Source organism: Ranitomeya imitator, chromosome 1, assembly GCF_032444005.1.
Source record: "Ranitomeya imitator isolate aRanImi1 chromosome 1, aRanImi1.pri, whole genome shotgun sequence".
Lineage (NCBI taxonomy): Eukaryota > Metazoa > Chordata > Amphibia > Anura > Dendrobatidae > Ranitomeya > Ranitomeya imitator.
The window spans coordinates 1227709692-1227730926 of NC_091282.1; the positions used below are offsets into that span (position 1 = coordinate 1227709692).

The 21235-nt window shown below is 44.6% G+C and overlaps 1 protein-coding gene across 1 annotated transcript in view; it reads left to right on the forward strand.

Annotated features, from left to right (window-relative positions):
* Positions 1-21235, forward strand: part of DYSF (dysferlin) — a 384808-nt gene that overhangs the window by 10461 nt on the left and 353112 nt on the right. The window contains exons 3-4 of the mRNA XM_069745121.1: positions 1493-1598; positions 7538-7676. Coding sequence (XP_069601222.1) covers positions 1493-1598; positions 7538-7676 — 245 coding nt within the window. The remainder of the gene's footprint in view (positions 1-1492; positions 1599-7537; positions 7677-21235) is intronic.

Here is a 21235-nt window from a genome sequence, read left to right on the forward strand (position 1 = left end):
CCTGCGTTGTACTAATTTACATTTTCTTACTTGTAGCTTGGAGTCTTTTTCACATATGCGTTCCTTGTTTCCCCCGGCCTTCTCGGACATTGCAGCAGAGAAACGACATGATGACAGTGTGGTGGGATCTGTCACATGATGTCCACTGGTGGCACCTGATGGACTCCATTGACTATCATGGGGACCATCAGGTTTCTATCAGCTGTAAATACAAAAATGCTTCAAAAGTACAAGTAGAAGCCTGTGTTAAAAATTTCTGACCGTTTTGCGTATATGGTGCAAGTCCTTTCAAAACCTACTCACGTCAGATGACAAATAATCCCTGTGTTGTGTGATCTTGCCGCCATACTGTCCCATGGGCAGAAAATGGCCCCTGTGCAAGACTAATATAAGGGCCCTTTGCATTCAAAAACTCATAATAATGCATCCATCCCTTTAACTGTTCGTGTCAGAAGCTATTTTGGAGCCGGGAGTGGCCTTTTCCCTCTTGGCCCCAGTGTGGCTTCCCAGGTTGCACCAGCGGTGTGTCTGTCCCTGTGCCATCAGATAAAATGTAGAGGAAGGATAGAGACAAATATGACTGCCGGATGGTCAGACTACAGTGGGCGTATTTGTAGTCTGTTACTATGGAGACACATTGATCTGAACAGGGGCTGCAAACACAAGATATAGATTTTCCGTTAAGACTGTAGAGCATCTTTATGATTTATTATTAACGCACAGATTGGAGCAGAAAGGATGTCTCTTCGTCAATAAAAACATTAGTCGGTGTCACCTCGTATAGTCCTAAGGTGTAGCCCAGGAATTTTTTTTGGTATTTCCTGCTATTTTTCTCTGTCTCGTGAGACGCCGCCGTCTGTGAGAAAAGCTATTTATACAGAACGTCTTGTATAAAAATAACAGATCGGCTGGAGGTCATTAGCGTCCCCTCCAGCTCACTCCAGATGAGTGTTTCCCGCTCGCACTGTCACTGAGGCTTCCGACGTCCATTTCCTGCTTTTGTTCTTACAACCGCCCCCTCTGACTGTAGATTATTACAGGGGCCTATTCTTAATGTGTTCCTCCTTACTGATCCTGCGCCAGGAGAAGTGTGAGAATGGCCCTCGGTCTCTCTGCCAAGGAATATTTTTCCTTTAGTTGACAATGATTGTGTCTTACAATGTAACGCAAGGTTTAAAATGGGGGCACCGATAGTAGAGAGGCGTCTGAGGAAGGCCTTGTATCCCCACAAACAAAAAGTCCCTATAGACAAAAGATGAATGTTGGCTGAACACGTAAATATATTCATAGGGCCCGACAACCATGGTAATGGGGGTCACCGGACTTCTGTGATGGCAGCTGCCAGAGGAAGTAGGGATCAAGCATATTAGATTTTAACATGCCCAATCCTTACTAGAGATAATCTGCTGCCAGCGGCGTCTATTGTATTCGTGTGTGGGATTGGGGCGCCACCATCAATGCTAATTACGTCTGTCTGCATTCTTTACCACAGATTGCTGGGAGAGACGAAAGTTCCCCTACATGATTTATTTAATTCTCCCAACCTGACAGTGACATATAACCCTCCTCTTCTGGACAGCAAAAAAATGACCACTGGGGTAAGTGACAACTAATATGGCGGCTTTATAGTAGTCTTATTCTTGTACATAGGGGCAGTATTATAGTAGTTATATTCTTGTACATAGGGACAGTATTATAGTAGTTATATTCTTGTACATAGGGGCAGTATTATAGTAGTTATATTCTTGTACATAGGAGCAGTATTATAGTAGTTATTGTAACGGAGTCTACTGTGCTGTAGTACCTCTTTCAGCACCCCCCGTGTTTCAGGAGGTCCACTCTGCTTTTGCTGGATTCTGAATGAAGGACGCTGGCTGGAATTCCTTGATTACGTGAGAGCATATAAAAGCTGACTGCTACTCCACGTATTTCCAGTCTAAAAGAACACACTTTATTCACAGCACACAGAATATATAACACAGATACACAGGGCAGGCCAATAGAAAAAGCAGGCCAGACATACATTACAATAGCCGCAGGGGGCCGAGCCTGCCGATATTTACTGTGGGAATTACAAAGGTGGGGGGAGGACAGAAGGGGGATATCGTGTCCTCTCTGCCCAGGGGCGCAGCCTGTGGACTGATGCATTTCACATGGAACCTATTATACATAATATATACTGCATAACATATTCTTGGTGCTGGGGGTTCTGTAACAGTTATATTCTTGTACATAGGGGCAGTATTATAGTAGTTATATTCTTGTACATAGGGGGCAGTATTATAGTAGTTATATTCTTGTACATAGGGGCAGTATTATAGTAGTTATATTCTTGTATATAGGGGCAGTATTATAGTAGTTATATTCTTGTGCATAGGGGGCAGTATTATAGTAGTTATATTCTTGTACATAGGGGCAGTATTATAGTAGTTATATTCTTGTACATAGCAGCACTATTATAGTAGTTATATTCTTGTATATAGGAGCAGTATTATAGTAGTTATATTCTTGTACATAGGAGCAGTATTATAGTAGTTATGTTCTTGTACATAGGAGCAGTATTATAGTAGTTATGTTCTTGTACATAGGGGCAGTATTATAGTAGTTATATTCTTGTATATAGGAGCAGTATTATAGTAGTTATATTCTTGTACATAGGGGGCAGTATTATAGTAGTTATATTCTTGTATATAGGAGCAGTATTATAGTAGTTATATTCTTGTACATAGGAGCAGTATTATAGTAGTTATATTCTTGTACATAGGAGCAGTATTATAGTAGTTATATTCTTGTACATAGGAGCAGTATTATAGTAGTTATATTCTTGTACATAGGGGGCAGTATTATAGTGGTTATATTCTTGTATATAGGAGCAGTATTATAGTAGTTATATTCTTGTACATAGGGGCAGTATTATAGTAGTTATATTCTTGTATATAGGAGCAGTATTATAGTAGTTATATTCTTGTATATAGGGGCAGTATTATAGTAGTTATATTCTTGTATATAGGGGCAGTATTATAGTAGTTATATTCTTGTACATAGGAGCAGTATTATAGTAGTTATATTCTTGTATATAGGGGCAGTATTATAGTAGTTATATTCTTGTACATAGGGGCAGTATTATAGTAGTTATATTCTTGTATATAGGAGCAGTATTATAGTAGTTATATTCTTGTACATAGGAGCAGTATTATAGTAGTTATATTCTTGTATATAGGGGCAGTATTATAGTAGTTATATTCTTGTACATAGGAGCAGTATTATAGTAGTTATATTCTTGTATATAGGGGCAGTATTATAGTAGTTATATTCTTGTACATAGGGGCAGTATTATAGTAGTTATATTCTTGTATATAGGAGCAGTATTATAGTAGTTATATTCTTGTACATAGGAGCAGTATTATAGTAGTTATATTCTTGTACATAGGAGCAGTATTATAGTAATTATATTCTTGTACATAGGGGCAGTATTATAGTAGTTATATTCTTGTACATAGGAGCAGTATTATAGTAGTTATATTCTTGTACATAGGAGCAGTATTATAGTAGTTATATTCTTGTACATAGGGGGCAGTATTATAGTGGTTATATTCTTGTATATAGGAGCAGTATTATAGTAGTTATATTCTTGTACATAGGGGCAGTATTATAGTAGTTATATTCTTGTATATAGGAGCAGTATTATAGTAGTTATATTCTTGTATATAGGGGCAGTATTATAGTAGTTATATTCTTGTATATAGGGGCAGTATTATAGTAGTTATATTCTTGTACATAGGGGCAGTATTATAGTAGTTATATTCTTGTATATAGGGGCAGTATTATAGTAGTTATATTCTTGTATATATTGGCAGTATTATAGTAGTTATATTCTTGTACATAGGGGGCAGTATTATAGTGTTTATATTCTTGTATATAGGAGCAGTATTATAGTAGTTATATTCTTGTACATAGGGGCAGTATTATAGTAGTTATATTCTTGTATATAGGAGCAGTATTATAGTAGTTATATTCTTGTATATAGGGGCAGTATTATAGTAGTTATATTCTTGTATATAGGGGCAGTATTATAGTAGTTATATTCTTGTACATAGGAGCAGTATTATAGTAGTTATATTCTTGTATATAGGGGCAGTATTATAGTAGTTATATTCTTGTACATAGGGGCAGTATTATAGTAGTTATATTCTTGTACATAGGAGCAGTATTATAGTAGTTATATTCTTGTACATAGGGGGCAGTATTATAGTGGTTATATTCTTGTATATAGGAGCAGTATTATAGTAGTTATATTCTTGTACATAGAGGCAGTATTATAGTAGTTATATTCTTGTACATAGGAGCAGTATTATAGTAGTTATATTCTTGTACATAGGGGGCAGTATTATAGTAGTTATATTCTTGTACATAGGAGCAGTATTATAGTAGTTATATTCTTGTACATAGGGGGCAGTATTATAGTAGTTATATTCTTGTACATAGGAGCAGTATTATAGTAGTTATATTCTTGTACATAGGGGCAGTATTATAGTAGTTATATTCTTGTACATAGGGGCAGTATTATAGCAGTTATATTCTTGTATATAGAGGCAGTATTATAGTAGTTATATTCTCGTACATAGGAGCAGTATTATAGTAGTTATATTCTTGTACATAGGAGCAGTATTATAGTAGTTATATTCTTGTATATAGGGGGCAGTATTATAGTAGTTATATTCTTGTACATAGGGGGCAGTATTATAGTAGTTATATTCTTGTACATATGGGCAGTATTATAGTAGTTATAGTCTTGTACATAGGAGCAGTATTATAGTAGTTATATTCTTGTACATAGGGGCAGTATTATAGTAGTTATATTCTTGTACATAGGAGCAGTATTATAGTAGTTATATTCTTGTACATAGGAGCAGTATTATAGTAGTTATATTCTTGTACATAGGAGCAGTATTATAGTAGTTATATTCTTGTATATAGGGGGCAGTATTATAGTAGTTATATTCTTGTACATAGGAGCAGTATTATAGTAGTTATATTCTTGTACATATGGGCAGTATTATAGTAGTTATAGTCTTGTACATAGGAGCAGTATTATAGTAGTTATATTCTTGTACATAGGAGCAGTATTATAGTATTTATATTCTTGTACATAGAGGCAGTATTATAGCAGTTATATTCTTGTACATAGGAGCAGTATTATAGTAGTTATATTCTTGTACATAGGGGGCAGTATTATAGTAGTTATATTCTTGTACATAGGGGCAGTATTATAGTAGTTATATTCTTGTACATAGGAGCAGTATTATAGTAGTTATATTCTTGTACATAGAGGCAGTATTATAGCAGTTATATTCTTGTATATAGAGGCAGTATTATAGCAGTTATATTCTTGTACATAGGAGCAGTATTATAGTAGTTATATTCTTGTACATAGGGGGCAGTATTATAGTAGTTATATTCTTGTACATAGGAGCAGTATTATAGTAGTTATATTCTTGTACATATGGGCAGTATTATAGTAGTTATAGTCTTGTACATAGGAGCAGTATTATAGTAGTTATATTCTTGTACATAGGAGCAGTATTATAGTAGTTATATTCTTGTACATAGAGGCAGTATTATAGCAGTTATATTCTTGTACATAGGAGCAGTATTATAGTAGTTATATTCTTGTACATATGGGCAGTATTATAGTAGTTATAGTCTTGTACATAGGGGCAGTATTATAGTAGTTATATTCTTGTACATAGGAGCAGTATTATAGTAGTTATATTCTTGTACATAGAGGCAGTATTATAGCAGTTATATTCTTGTACATAGGAGCAGTATTATAGTAGTTATATTCTTGTACATAGGGGGCAGTATTATAGTAGTTATATTCTTGTACATAGGGGCAGTATTATAGTAGTTATATTCTTGTACATAGGGGGCAGTATTATAGTAGTTATATTCTTGTACATATGGGCAGTATTATAGTAGTTATAGTCTTGTACATAGGAGCAGTATTATAGTAGTTATATTCTTGTACATAGGGGCAGTATTATAGTAGTTATATTCTTGTACATAGGAGCAGTATTATAGTAGTTATATTCTTGTACATAGGAGCAGTATTATAGTAGTTATATTCTTGTACATAGGAGCAGTATTATAGTAGTTATATTCTTGTATATAGGGGGCAGTATTATAGTAGTTATATTCTTGTACATAGGAGCAGTATTATAGTAGTTATATTCTTGTACATATGGGCAGTATTATAGTAGTTATAGTCTTGTACATAGGAGCAGTATTATAGTAGTTATATTCTTGTACATAGGAGCAGTATTATAGTATTTATATTCTTGTACATAGAGGCAGTATTATAGCAGTTATATTCTTGTACATAGGAGCAGTATTATAGTAGTTATATTCTTGTACATAGGGGGCAGTATTATAGTAGTTATATTCTTGTACATAGGGGCAGTATTATAGTAGTTATATTCTTGTACATAGGAGCAGTATTATAGTAGTTATATTCTTGTACATAGAGGCAGTATTATAGCAGTTATATTCTTGTACATAGGAGCAGTATTATAGTAGTTATATTCTTGTACATAGGAGCAGTATTATAGTAGTTATATTCTTGTACATATGGGCAGTATTATAGTAGTTATAGTCTTGTACATAGGGGCAGTATTATAGTAGTTATATTCTTGTACATAGGAGCAGTATTATAGTAGTTATATTCTTGTACATAGAGGCAGTATTATAGCAGTTATATTCTTGTACATAGGAGCAGTATTATAGTAGTTATATTCTTGTACATAGGGGGCAGTATTATAGTAGTTATATTCTTGTACATAGGGGCAGTATTATAGTAGTTATATTCTTGTACATAGGAGCAGTATTATAGTAGTTATATTCTTGTACATAGAGGCAGTATTATAGCAGTTATATTCTTGTATATAGAGGCAGTATTATAGTAGTTATATTCTCGTACATAGGAGCAGTATTATAGTAATACTTTACTTATAGGAATGGGACATACAGTGTAAAGTCGTCGCTCCAGCGCTGTCTTACATTTTATAATTGATGGATACCTTCCATAGTTCCCTGTGATAATTTCTTCTTAGTTATTGGTTGTTGATCTTTTTATTTTGTGCCCCTTTGGTGGATTCTCCGCACTGACTCCTGACACTCGGCTCCCGGTCTGTATTATGACGTTGTGTCCACCTCTATAGGGATGGAGCGCACAGATTATGTATACAGGGGTTATTTTCTCTCTGGGGGGCTCCTGCTCCCCCTGATCCGCAGTCACTGTGGAGCGTTCTCTGTGGACAGCGGCCTCAGCGTATATTTCATTATTACTTAGGCTGGGGCCTTATGTGACAAGTAAGAAGTACAACTGTAGCAAACCCTCAGCTGTGAGCAGTTTTGCTGCTTCCCTGCTGAGGGCATCATTAAGGTTTGTCATGGGGTTTTGACTTTTCCTATAATCGCTGTCGTTGTGATGATCCGTCTCCGCCTCGTACAATAACTCGCCACATTCTCTTGTTTTCAGGCCACATTGACTTTGCAGATCTCCTACTTTCCACCCCCGGGGGCAGCACCTTTGTATCCTCCGCCATCAGCTTTACCGGCAGTGAAGGAGCCCACGCCATCGCTCAGTGATGTGGACACTGTTAGTCAGCTGCAGTTTGGTAAGTGCCCTGGAATCTAGCAATACTACGGCTCCCAACCGTCCCTCATACTGCGGGACTCTCCTGAATTTGAGGCCGTGGCCCACAGTTCCGCGTGGGACTCTGCCTCTTCCGCACACAGCCGGAGACGCAGCCGACACGCCCCCTAGTATTAGGCCACACCCCTAGTATTAGGCCACGCCCCGTATCTTCTTCTCTGGTGGTTCAGAGAGTGAGAGAGAAAATTCTGAGGTAAATGTGTGAAGCCAGTAGATGTGTGTGTGTGTGTGTGTAGCCAGTAGATGTGTGTGTGTGTAGCCAGTAGATGTGTGTGTGGAGCCAGTAGATGTGTGTGTGTGGAGCCAGTAGATGTGTGTGTGTGTGTGGAGCCAGTAGATGTGTGTGTGTGTAGACAGTAGATGTGTGTGTGTGTGTGTAGCTAGTAGATGTGTGTGTGTGTAGCCAGTAGATGTGTGTGTGTGTGTAGCCAGTAGATGTGTGTGTGTGTGTGTAGCTAGTAGATGTGTGTGTGTGTGTGGAGCCAGTAGATGTGTGTGTGTGTAGCCAGTAGATGTGTGTGTGTGTGTGGAGCCAGTAGATGTGTGTGTGTGTGTGGAGCTAGTAGATGTGTGTGTGTGTAGCCAGTAGATGTGTGTGTGTGGAGCCAGTAGATGTGTGTGTGTGTAGCCAGTAGATGTGTGTGTGTGTAGCCAGTAGATGTGTGTGTGTGTGTGTAGCCAGTAGATGTGTGTGTGTGTGGAGCCAGTAGATGTGTGTGTGTGGAGCCAGTAGATGTGTGTGTGTTTGGAGCCAGTAGATGTGTGTGTGTGTGTGTAGCCAGTAGATGTGTGTGTGTGTGGAGCCAGTAGATGTGTGTGTGTGGAGCCAGTAGATGTGTGTGTGTGTGGAGCCAGTAGATGTGTGTGTGTGGAGCCAGTAGATGTGTGTGTGTAGCCAGTAGATGTGTGTGTGTGTAGCCAGTAGATGTGTGTGTGTGTAGCCAGTAGATGTGTGTGTGTTTGGAGCCAGTAGATGTGTGTGTGTGGAGCCAGTAGATGTGTGTGTGTGGAGCCAGTAGATGTGTGTGTGTGGAGCCAGTAGATGTGTGTGTGTGGAGCCAGTAGATGTGTGTGTGTGGAGCCAGTAGATGTGTGTGTGTGTGGAGCCAGTAGATGTGTGTGTGTGGAGCCAGTAGATGTGTGTGTGTGTGTAGCCAGTAGATGTGTGTGTGTGTAGCCAGTAGATGTGTGTGTGTGTGTAGCCAGTAGATGTGTGTGTGTGTGTAGCCAGTAGATGTGTGTGTGTGTGTAGCCAGTAGATGTGTGTGTGTAGCCAGTAGATGTGTGTGTGTGTAGCCAGTAGATGTGTGTGTGTGGAGCCAGTAGATGTGTGTGTGTGTAGCCAGTAGATGTGTGTGTGTGTGTGTAGCCAGTAGATGTGTGTGTGTGTGGAGCCAGTAGATGTGTGTGTGTGTGTAGCCACTAGATGTGTGTGTGTGGAGTCAGTAGATGTGTGTGTGTGGAGCCAGTAGATGTGTGTGTGTGTGGAGCCAGTAGATGTGTGTGTGGAGCCAGTAGATGTGTGTGTGTGGAGCCAGTAGATGTGTGTGTGTGTGTAGCCAGTAGATGTGTGTGTGTGGAGCCAGTAGATGTGTGTGTGTGTAGCCAGTAGATGTGTGTGTGTGTGTGTAGCCAGTAGATGTGTGTGTGTGTGGAGCCAGTAGATGTGTGTGTGTGTGGAGCCAGTAGATGTGTGTGTGGAGCCAGTAGATGTGTGTGTGTGGAGCCAGTAGATGTGTGTGTGGAGCCAGTAGATGTGTGTGTGTGGAGCCAGTAGATGTGTGTGTGTGGAGTCAGTAGATGTGTGTGTGTGGAGCCAGTAGATGTGTGTGTGTGTGTAGCCAGTAGATGTGTGTGTGTGTAGCCAGTAGATGTGTGTGTGTGTGTAGCCAGTAGATGTGTGTGTGTGGAGCCAGTAGATGTGTGTGTGTGTAGCCAGTAGATGTGTGTGTGTGTGTGTGTGTAGCCAGTAGATGTGTGTGTGTGTGGAGCCAGTAGATGTGTGTGTGTGTGTAGCCACTAGATGTGTGTGTGTGGAGCCAGTAGATGTGTGTGTGGAGCCAGTAGATGTGTGTGTGTGTAGCCAGTAGATGTGTGTGTGTGTAGCCAGTAGATGTGTGTGTGTGTGTAGCCAGTAGATGTGTGTGTGTGTGGAGCCAGTAGATGTGTGTGTGTGTGTGTAGCCAGTAGATGTGTGTGTGTGGAGCCAGTAGATGTGTGTGTGTGTAGCCAGTAGATGTGTGTGTGTGGAGCCAGTAGATGTGTGTGTGTGGAGCCAGTAGATGTGTGTGTGTGTGGAGCCAGTAGATGTGTGTGTGTGTAGCCAGTAGATGTGTGTGTGTGGAGCCAGTAGATGTGTGTTTGTGTAGCCAGTAGATGTGTGTGTGTGTGGAGCCAGTAGATGTGTGTGTGTGGAGCCAGTAGATGTGTGTGTGTGTGTAGCCAGTAGATGTGTGTGTGTGTAGCCAGTAGATGTGTGTGTGTGTGTAGCCAGTAGATGTGTGTGTGTGTAGCCAGTAGATGTGTGTGTGTGTGTAGCCAGTAGATGTGTGTGTGTGGAGCCAGTAGATGTGTGTGTGGAGCCAGTAGATGTGTGTGTGTGGAGCCAGTAGATGTGTGTGTGTGGAGCCAGTAGATGTGTGTGTGTGGAGCCAGTAGATGTGTGTGTGTGTAGCCAGTAGATGTGTGTGTGTGGAGCCAGTAGATGTGTGTGTGTGGAGCCAGTAGATGTGTGTGTGTGTGGAGCTAGTAGATGTGTGTGTGTGTAGCCAGTAGATGTGTGTGTGTGGAGCCAGTAGATGTGTGTGTGTGTAGCCAGTAGATGTGTGTGTGTGTGGAGCCAGTAGATGTGTGTGTGGAGCCAGTAGATGTGTGTGTGTGTGTGGAGCCAGTAGATGTGTGTGTGTAGCCAGTAGATGTGTGTGTGTGGAGCCAGTAGATGTGTGTGTGTGTGTGTGTAGCCAGTAGATGTGTGTGTGTGGAGCCAGTAAATGTGTGTGTGTGTAGCCAGTAGATGTGTGTGTGTGGAGCCAGTAGATGTGTGTGTGTGTAGCCAGTAGATGTGTGTGTATAGCCAGTAGATGTGTGTGTGTGGAGCCAGTAGATGTGTGTGTGTGGAGCCAGTAGATGTGTGTGTGTGTGTGGAGCCAGTAGATGTGTGGGTGTAGCCAGTAGATGTGTGTGTGGAGCCAGTAGATGTGTGTGTGTGGAGCCAGTAGATGTGTGTGTGTGTGTAGCCAGTAGATGTGTGTGTGGAGCCAGTAGATGTGTGTGTGTGTGTAGCCAGTAGATGTATGTGTGTGGAGCCAGTAGATGTGTGTGTGTGTAGCCAGTAGATGTGTGTGTGTGGAGCCAGTAGATGTGTGTGTGTGGAGCCAGTAGATGTGTGTGTGTGGAGCCAGTAGATGTGTGTGTGTGTGGAGCTAGTAGATGTGTGTGTGTGTGGAGCCAGTAGATGTGTGTGTGTAGCCAGTAGATGTGTGTGTGTGGAGCCAGTAGATGTGTGTGTGTGTGTGGAGCCAGTAGATGTGTGTGTGTAGCCAGTAGATGTGTGTGTGTGGAGCCAGTAAATGTGTGTGTGTGTGTAGCCAGTAGATGTGTGTGTGTGGAGCCAGTAGATGTGTGTGTGTGTAGCCAGTAGATGTGTGTGTGTGGCCAGTAGATGTGTGTGTGTGGAGCCAGTAGATGTGTGTGTGTAGCCAGTAGATGTGTGTGTGGAGCCAGTAGATGTGTGTGTGTGGAGCCAGTACATGTGTGTGTGTGGAGCCAATAGATTTGTGTGTGTGGAGCCAGTAGATGTGTGTGTGTGTGTGTAGCCAGTAGATGTGTGTGTGTGTAGCCAGTAGATGTGTGTGTGTGTGTGTAGCCAGTAGATGTGTGTGTGTGTAGCCAGTAGATGTGTGTGTGTGGAGCCAGTAGATGTGTGTGTGGAGCCAGTAGATGTGTGTGTGGAGCCAGTAGATGTGTGTGTGTGGAGCCAGTAGATGTGTGTGTGGAGCCAGTAGATGTATGTGTGTGTGGAGCCAGTAGATGTGTCTGTGTGTGGAGCCAGTAGATGTATGTGTGTAGCTAGTAGATGTGTGTGTGTGTGGAGCCAGTAGATGTGTGTGTGTGGAGCCAGTAGATGTGTGTGTGTGGAGCCAGTAGATGTGTGTGTGTGGAGCCAGTAGATGTGTGTGTGTGGAGCCAGTAGATGTGTGTGTGTGTAGCCAGTAGATGTGTGTGTGTAGCCAGTAGATGTGTGTGTGTGTAGCCAGTAGATGTGTGTGTGTGGAGCCAGTAGATGTGTGTGTGTGTGTGGAGCCAGTAGATGTGTGTGTGTGTGTGTGTGGAGCCAGTAGATGTGTGTGTGGAGCCAGTAGATGTGTGTGTGTGTGTGGAGCCAGTAGATGTGTGTGTGGAGCCAGTAGATGTGTGTGTGTGTGGAGCCAGTAGATGTGTCTGTGTGTGGAGCCAGTAGATGTGTGTGTGTGTGGAGCCAGTAGATGTGTGTGTGTGGAGCCAGTAGATGTGTGTGTGTGTGGAGCCAGTAGATGTGTGTGTGGAGCCAGTAGATGTGTGTGTGTGTGGAGTCAGTAGATGTGTGTGTGGAGCCAGTAGATGTGTGTTTGGAGCCAGTAGATGTGTGTGTGTGTAGACAGTAGATGTGTGTGTGTGTGTGTAGCTAGTAGATGTGTGTGTGTGGAGCCAGTAGATGTGTGTGTGTAGCCAGTAGATGTGTGTGTGTGTAGCCAGTAGATGTGTGTGTGTGTAGCCAGTAGATGTGTGTGTGTTTGGAGCCAGTAGATGTGTGTGTGTGGAGCCAGTAGATGTGTGTGTGTGGAGCCAGTAGATGTGTGTGTGTGGAGCCAGTAGATGTGTGTGTGTGGAGCCAGTAGATGTGTGTGTGTGGAGCCAGTAGATGTGTGTGTGGAGCCAGTAGATGTGTGTGTGTGGAGCCAGTAGATGTGTGTGTGTGGAGCCAGTAGATGTGTGTGTGTGTGTAGCCAGTAGATGTGTGTGTGTGTAGCCAGTAGATGTGTGTGTGTGTGTAGCCAGTAGATGTGTGTGTGTGTGTAGCCAGTAGATGTGTGTGTGTGTGTAGCCAGTAGATGTGTGTGTGTGTGTAGCCAGTAGATGTGTGTGTGTGTAGCCAGTAGATGTGTGTGTGTGGAGCCAGTAGATGTGTGTGTGTGTAGCCAGTAGATGTGTGTGTGTGTGTGTAGCCAGTAGATGTGTGTGTGTGTGGAGCCAGTAGATGTGTGTGTGTGTGTAGCCACTAGATGTGTGTGTGTGGAGTCAGTAGATGTGTGTGTGTGGAGCCAGTAGATGTGTGTGTGTGTGTAGCCAGTAGATGTGTGTGTGTGTAGCCAGTAGATGTGTGTGTGTGTGTAGCCAGTAGATGTGTGTGTGTGGAGCCAGTAGATGTGTGTGTGTGTAGCCAGTAGATGTGTGTGTGTGTGTGTAGCCAGTAGATGTGTGTGTGTGTGGAGCCAGTAGATGTGTGTGTGTGTGTAGCCACTAGATGTGTGTGTGTGGAGCCAGTAGATGTGTGTGTGGAGCCAGTAGATGTGTGTGTGTGTAGCCAGTAGATGTGTGTGTGTGTAGCCAGTAGATGTGTGTGTGTGTGTAGCCAGTAGATGTGTGTGTAGCCAGTAGATGTGTGTGTGTGTGGAGCCAGTAGATGTGTGTGTAGCCAGTAGATGTGTGTGTGTGTGGAGCCAGTAGATGTGTGTGTGTGTGTAGCCAGTAGATGTGTGTGTGTGGAGCCAGTAGATGTGTGTGTGTGTAGCCAGTAGATGTGTGTGTGTGGAGCCAGTAGATGTGTGTGTGTGGAGCCAGTAGATGTGTGTGTGTGTGGAGCCAGTAGATGTGTGTGTGTGTGGAGCCAGTAGATGTGTGTTTGTGTAGCCAGTAGATGTGTGTGTGTGTGGAGCCAGTAGATGTGTGTGTGTGGAGCCAGTAGATGTGTGTGTGTGTGTAGCCAGTAGATGTGTGTGTGTGTAGCCAGTAGATGTGTGTGTGTGTGTAGCCAGTAGATGTGTGTGTGTGTAGCCAGTAGATGTGTGTGTGTGTGTAGCCAGTAGATGTGTGTGTGTGGAGCCAGTAGATGTGTGTGTGGAGCCAGTAGATGTGTGTGTGTGGAGCCAGTAGATGTGTGTGTGTGGAGCCAGTAGATGTGTGTGTGTGTGTGTGTAGCCAGTAGATGTGTGTGTGTGGAGCCAGTAGATGTGTGTGTGTGGAGCCAGTAGATGTGTGTGTGTGTGGAGCTAGTAGATGTGTGTGTGTGTAGCCAGTAGATGTGTGTGTGTGGAGCCAGTAGATGTGTGTGTGTGTAGCCAGTAGATGTGTGTGTGTGTGGAGCCAGTAGATGTGTGTGTGGAGCCAGTAGATGTGTGTGTGTGTGTGGAGCCAGTAGATGTGTGTGTGTAGCCAGTAGATGTGTGTGTGTGGAGCCAGTAAATGTGTGTGTGTGTAGCCAGTAGATGTGTGTGTGTGGAGCCAGTAGATGTGTGTGTGTGTAGCCAGTAGATGTGTGTGTATAGCCAGTAGATGTGTGTGTGTGGAGCCAGTAGATGTGTGTGTGTGGAGCCAGTAGATGTGTGTGTGTGTGTGGAGCCAGTAGATGTGTGGGTGTAGCCAGTAGATGTGTGTGTGGAGCCAGTAGATGTGTGTGTGTGGAGCCAGTAGATGTGTGTGTGTGTGTAGCCAGTAGATGTGTGTGTGGAGCCAGTAGATGTGTGTGTGTGTGTAGCCAGTAGATGTATGTGTGTGGAGCCAGTAGATGTGTGTGTGTGTAGCCAGTAGATGTGTGTGTGTGGAGCCAGTAGATGTGTGTGTGTGGAGCCAGTAGATGTGTGTGTGTGGAGCCAGTAGATGTGTGTGTGTGTGGAGCTAGTAGATGTGTGTGTGTGTGGAGCCAGTAGATGTGTGTGTGTAGCCAGTAGATGTGTGTGTGTGGAGCCAGTAGATGTGTGTGTGTGTGTGGAGCCAGTAGATGTGTGTGTGTAGCCAGTAGATGTGTGTGTGTGGAGCCAGTAAATGTGTGTGTGTGTGTAGCCAGTAGATGTGTGTGTGTGGAGCCAGTAGATGTGTGTGTGTGTAGCCAGTAGATGTGTGTGTGTGGCCAGTAGATGTGTGTGTGTGGAGCCAGTAGATGTGTGTGTGTAGCCAGTAGATGTGTGTGTGGAGCCAGTAGATGTGTGTGTGTGGAGCCAGTACATGTGTGTGTGTGGAGCCAATAGATTTGTGTGTGTGGAGCCAGTAGATGTGTGTGTGTAGCCAGTAGATGTGTGTGTGTGTGTGTAGCCAGTAGATGTGTGTGTGTGTAGCCAGTAGATGTGTGTGTATGGAGCCAGTAGATGTGTGTGTGGAGCCAGTAGATGTGTGTGTGGAGCCAGTAGATGTGTGTGTGTGGAGCCAGTAGATGTGTGTGTGGAGCCAGTAGATGTATGTGTGTGTGGAGCCAGTAGATGTGTCTGTGTGTGGAGCCAGTAGATGTATGTGTGTAGCTAGTAGATGTGTGTGTGTGTGGAGCCAGTAGATGTGTGTGTGTGGAGCCAGTAGATGTGTGTGTGTGGAGCCAGTAGATGTGTGTGTGTGGAGCCAGTAGATGTGTGTGTGTGGAGCCAGTAGATGTGTGTGTGTGGAGCCAGTAGATGTGTGTGTGTGTAGCCAGTAGATGTGTGTGTGTAGCCAGTAGATGTGTGTGTGTGTAGCCAGTAGATGTGTGTGTGTGGAGCCAGTAGATGTGTGTGTGTGTGTGGAGCCAGTAGATGTGTGTGTGTGTGTGGAGCCAGTAGATGTGTGTGTGGAGCCAGTAGATGTGTGTGTGTGTGTGGAGCCAGTAGATGTGTGTGTGGAGCCAGTAGATGTGTGTGTGTGTGGAGCCAGTAGATGTGTCTGTGTGTGGAGCCAGTAGATGTGTGTGTGTGTGGAGCCAGTAGATGTGTGTGTGTGGAGCCAGTAGATGTGTGTGTGTGTGGAGCCAGTAGATGTGTGTGTGGAGCCAGTAGATGTGTGTGTGTAGCCAGTAGATGTGTGTGTGGAGCCAGTAGATGTGTGTGTGTGTGTGTGTGGAGCCAGTAGATGTGTGTGTGTGGAGCCAGTAGATGTGTGTGTGTGGAGCCAGTAGATGTGTGTGTGTGGAGCCAGTAGATGTGTGTGTGGAGCCAGTAGATGTGTGTGTGTAGCCAGTAGATGTGTGTGTGTAGTCAGTAGATGTGTGTGTGTAGTCAGTAGATGTGTGTGTGGAGCCAGTAGATGTGTGTGTGTAGCCAGTAGATGTGTGTGTGGAGCCAGTAGATGTGTGTGTGGAGCCAGTAGATGTGTGTGTGTAGTCAGTAGATGTGTGTGTGGAGCCAGTAGATGTGTGTGTGTAGCCAGTAGATGTGTGTGTGGAGCCAGTAGATGTGTGTGTGTGTGTGTGGAGCCAGTAGATGTGTGTGTGGAGCCAGTAGATGTGTGTGTGGAGCCAGTAGATGTGTGTGTGTGTGTGTGTGGAGCCAGTAGATGTGTGTGTGTGGAGCCAGTAGATGTGTGTGTGTGGAGCCAGTAGATGTGTGTGTGTGGAGCCAGTAGATGTGTGTGTGTGGAGCCAGTAGATGTGTGTGTGTAGCCAGTAGATGTGTGTGTGTGTGGAGCCAGTAGATGTGTGTGTGGAGCCAGTAGATGTGTGTGTGTGGAGCCAGTAGATGTGTGTGTGGAGCCAGTAGATGTGTGTGTGTAGCCAGTAGATGTGTGTGTGTGTGGAGCCAGTAGATGTGTGTGTGGAGCCAGTAGATGTGTGTGTGTGTGGAGCCAGTAGATGTGTGTGTGTGGAGCCAGTAGATGTGTGTGTGGAGCTAGTAGATGTGTGTGTGTAGCCAGTAGATGTGTGTGTGTGTGGAGCCAGTAGATGTGTGTGTGGAGCCAGTAGATGTGTGTGTGTGTGGAGCCAGTAGATGTGTGTGTGGAGCCAGTAGATGTGTGTGTGTGGAGCCAGTAGATGTGTGTGTGTGGAGCCAGTAGATGTGTGTGTGTGGAGCCAGTAGATGTGTGTGTGTAGCCAGTAGATGTGTGTGTGTGTGGAGCCAGTAGATGTGTGTGTGGAGCCAGTAGATGTGTGTGTGTGGAGCCAGTAGATGTGGGTGTGTGGAGCCAGTAGATGTGTGTGTGTGGAGCCAGTAGATGTGTGTGTGTGTGGAGCCAGTAGATGTGTGTGTGGAGCCAGTAGATGTGTGTGTGTAGCTAGTAGATGTGTGTGTGTAGCCAGTAGATGTGTGTGTGTGTGGAGCCAGTAGATGTGTGTGTGGAGCCAGTAGATGTGTGTGTGTGGAGCCAGTAGATGTGTGTGTGTGGAGCCAGTAGATGTGTGTGTGTGGAGCCAGTAGATGTGTGTGTGTAGCCAGTAGATGTGTGTGTGTGTGGAGCCAGTAGATGTGTGTGTGGAGCCAGTAGATGTGTGTGTGTGGAGCCAGTAGATGTGTGTGTGTGGAGCCAGTAGATGTGTGTGTGTGGAGCTAGTAGATGTGTGTGTGTGTGTGGAGCCAGTAGATGTGTGTGTGGAGCCAGTAGATGTGTGTGTGTAGCCAGTAGATGTGTGTGTGTGTGGAGCCAGTAGATGTGTGTGTGGAGCCAGTAGATGTGTGTGTGTGTGGAGCTAGTAGATGTGTGTGTGTGTGGAGCTAGTAGATGTGTGTGTGTGTGGAGCCAGTAGATGTGTGTGTGGAGCCAGTAGATGTGTGTGTGTGGAGCCAGTAGATGTGTGTGTGGAGCCAGTAGATGTGTGTGTGTGGAGCCAGTAGATGTGTGTGTGTGGAGCCAGTAGATGTGTGTGTGTGTGGAGCCAGTAGATGTGTGTGTGGAGCCAGTAGATGTGTGTGTGTGGAGCCAGTAGATGTGTGTGTGGAGCCAGTAGATGTGTTTGTGTGTGTAGCCAGTAGATGTATGTGTGGAGCTAGTAGATGTGTGTGTGTGGAGCCAGTAGATGTGTGTCTGTGTGTGGAGCCAGTAGATGTGTGTGTGTGTAGCCAGTAGATGTGTGTGTGTAGCCAGTAGATACGATACGATACGATACGATACACTTTATTGATCCCGTGGGAAATTATGGTATCACAGCAGCACAACTTAAATCATAAAAATCATAAAGGAATTCCATAGTTGACATGACAGTTTGTTGACAGAAGAACATTATACATTAGAATAGGACATACACAACGAGTGAACTGAAATGTAGAGAAATAAGTAGACATTCACCTTGGTGGTTTAACCCTAATGTTATTGTTGTACATTCCCATGGCAGTTGGCACAAACGATTTCCTATATTTTTCCTTCTTACACCTCAGAAGTATAAGCCGGTTACTGAAGGTGCTCTTCTATCTCATGAATAGCTCATATAATGGATGTGCATTATTGTTCATAATTGTCATACACTTTCTCAGAGTTCTTTTCTCCACTACCTCCCCAAAAGAGTCCAGATTACAGCCCACAGCAGAACTTGCCTTCTTAATAATCTTATTCAGCTTATTAGCATCAGAGGCCGCACACTACTACCCCAGCACGTGATTGCAAAAAAGATGGCACTTGCCACCACAGATTGGTAGAACATTTCTAACATTTTGCTACACACATTAAAAGACCTCAGTTTCCTTAGGAAATACAATCTGCTCATCCCCTTCTTGTAGACAAACTCTGAGTGGCAGATGTGTGTGTGTGTAGCCAGTAGATGTGTGTGTAGCCAGTAGATGTGTGTGTGTGTGTGGAGCCAGTAGATGTGTGTGTGTGTGGAGCCAGTAGATGTGTGTGTGTGGAGCCAGTAGATGTGTGTGTGTGGAGCCAGTAGATGTGTGTGTGTAGCCAGTAGATGTGTGTGTGTGTGGAGCCAGTAGATGTGTGTGTGTGTAGCCAGTAGATGTGTGTGTGTGGAGCCAGTAGATGTGTGTGTGTGTGTAGCCAGTAGATGTGTGTGTGTGTAGCCAGTAGATGTGTGTGTGTAGCCAGTAGATGTGTGTGTGTGTGGAGCCAGTAGATGTGTGTGTGTAGCCAGTAGATGTGTGTGTGTGTAGCCAGTAGCTGTGTGTGTGTGTGTGTGTAGCCAGTAGATGTGTGTGTGTGTGTAGCCAGTAGATGTGTGTGTAGCCAGTAGATGTGTGTGTGTGTGTGGAGCCAGTAGATGTGTGTGTGTGTGGAGCCAGTAGATGTGTGTGTGTGGAGCCAGTAGATGTGTGTGTGTGGAGCCAGTAGATGTGTGTGTGTAGCCAGTAGATGTGTGTGTGTGTGGAGCCAGTAGATGTGTGTGTGTGTAGCCAGTAGATGTGTGTGTGTGGAGCCAGTAGATGTGTGTGTGTGTGTAGCCAGTAGATGTGTGTGTGTGTAGCCAGTAGATGTGTGTGTGTAGCCAGTAGATGTGTGTGTGTGTGGAGCCAGTAGATGTGTGTGTGTAGCCAGTAGATGTGTGTGTGTGTAGCCAGTAGCTGTGTGTGTGTGTGTGTAGCCAGTAGATGTGTGTGTGTGTGTAGCCAGTAGATGTGTGTGTGTGTAGCCAGTAGATGTGTGTGTGTGGAGCCAGTAGATGTGTGTGTGTGTAGCCAGTAGATGTGTGTGTGTGTGGAGCCAGTAGATGTGTGTGTGTAGCCAGTAGATGTGTGTGTGTAGCCAGTAGATGTGTGTGTGTGGAGCCAGTAGATGTGTGTGTGTGGAGCCAGTAGATGTGTGTGTGTGTGTGGAGCCAGTAGATGTGTGTGTGTGTGTAGCCAGTAGATGTGTGTGTGTGGAGCCAGTAGATGTGTGTGTGTGTGTAGCCAGTAGATGTGTGTGTGTGGAGCCAGTAGATGTGTGTGTGTGGAGCCAGTAGATGTGTGTGTGTGTGTGTGTGTGTGTGGAGCCAGTAGATGTGTGTGTGTGTGTGTGTGTAGCTAGTAGATGTGTGTGTGTGTGTAGCTAGTAGATGTGTGTGTGTGTAGCCAGTAGATGTGTGTGTGTGTGGAGCCAGTAGATGTGTGTGTGTAGCCAGTAGATGTGTGTGTGTGGAGCCAGTAGATGTGTGTGTGTGGAGCCAGTAGATGTGTGTGTGGAGCCAGTAGATGTGTGTGTGTGGAGCCAGTAGATGTGTGTGTGGAGCCAGTAGATGTGTGTGTGTAGCCAGTAGATGTGTGTGTGTGGAGCCAGTAGATGTGTGTGTGTGGAGCCAGTAGATGTGTGTGTGTGGAGCCAGTAGATGTGTGTGTGGAGCCAGTAGATGTGTGTGTGTGGAGCCAGTAGATGTGTGTGTGGAGCCAGTAGATGTGTGTGTGTGTGGAGCCAGTAGATGTGTGTGTGGAGCCAGTAGATGTGTGTGTGTGGAGCCAGTAGATGTGTGTGTGGAGCCAGTAGATGTGTGTGTGTGTGGAGCCAGTAGATGTGTGTGTGGAGCCAGTAGATGTGTGTGTGTGGAGCCAGTAGATGTGTGTGTGGAGCCAGTAGATGTGTGTGTGTGGAGCCAGTAGATGTGTGTGTGTGGAGCCAGTAGATGTGTGTGTGTGGAGCCAGTAGATGTGTGTGTGTGGAGCCAGTAGATGTGTGTGTGTGTAGCCAGTAGCTGTGTGTGTGTGTGTGTAGCCAGTAGATGTGTGTGTGTGTGTGTAGCCAGTAGATGTGTGTGTGTGTAGCCAGTAGATGTGTGTGTGTGGAGCCAGTAGATGTGTGTGTGTGTAGCCAGTAGATGTGTGTGTGTGTGGAGCCAGTAGATGTGTGTGTGTAGCCAGTAGATGTGTGTGTGTAGCCAGTAGATGTGTGTGTGTGGAGCCAGTAGATGTGTGTGTGTGGAGCCAGTAGATGTGTGTGTGTGTGTGGAGCCAGTAGATGTGTGTGTGTGTGTAGCCAGTAGATGTGTGTGTGTGGAGCCAGTAGATGTGTGTGTGTGTGTAGCCAGTAGATGTGTGTGTGTGGAGCCAGTAGATGTGTGTGTGTGGAGCCAGTAGATGTGTGTGTGTGTGTGTGTGTGTGTGTGTGTGGAGCCAGTAGATGTGTGTGTGTGTGTGTGTGTAGCTAGTAGATGTGTGTGTGTGTGTGTAGCTAGTAGATGTGTGTGTGTGTAGCCAGTAGATGTGTGTGTGTGTGGAGCCAGTAGATGTGTGTGTGTAGCCAGTAGATGTGTGTGTGTGGAGTCAGTAGATGTGTGTGTGTGGAGCCAGTAGATGTGTGTGTGGAGCCAGTAGATGTGTGTGTGTGGAGCCAGTAGATGTGTGTGTGGAGCCAGTAGATGTGTGTGTGTGGAGCCAGTAGATATGTGTGTGTGTAGCCAGTAGATGTGTGTGTGTGGAGCCAGTAGATGTGTGTGTGGAGCCAGTAGATGTGTGTGTGTGTGGAGCCAGTAGATGTGTGTGTGTGTGTAGCCAGTAGATGTGTGTGGAGCCTGTAGATGTGTGTGTGTGTGGAGCCAGTAGATGTGTGTGTGTGGAGCCAGTAGATGTGTGTGTGGAGCCAGTAGATGTGTGTGTGTGTGGAGCCAGTAGATGTGTGTGTGTGTGGAGCCAGTAGATGTGTGTGTGGAGCCAGTAGATGTGTGTGTGTGGAGCCAGTAGA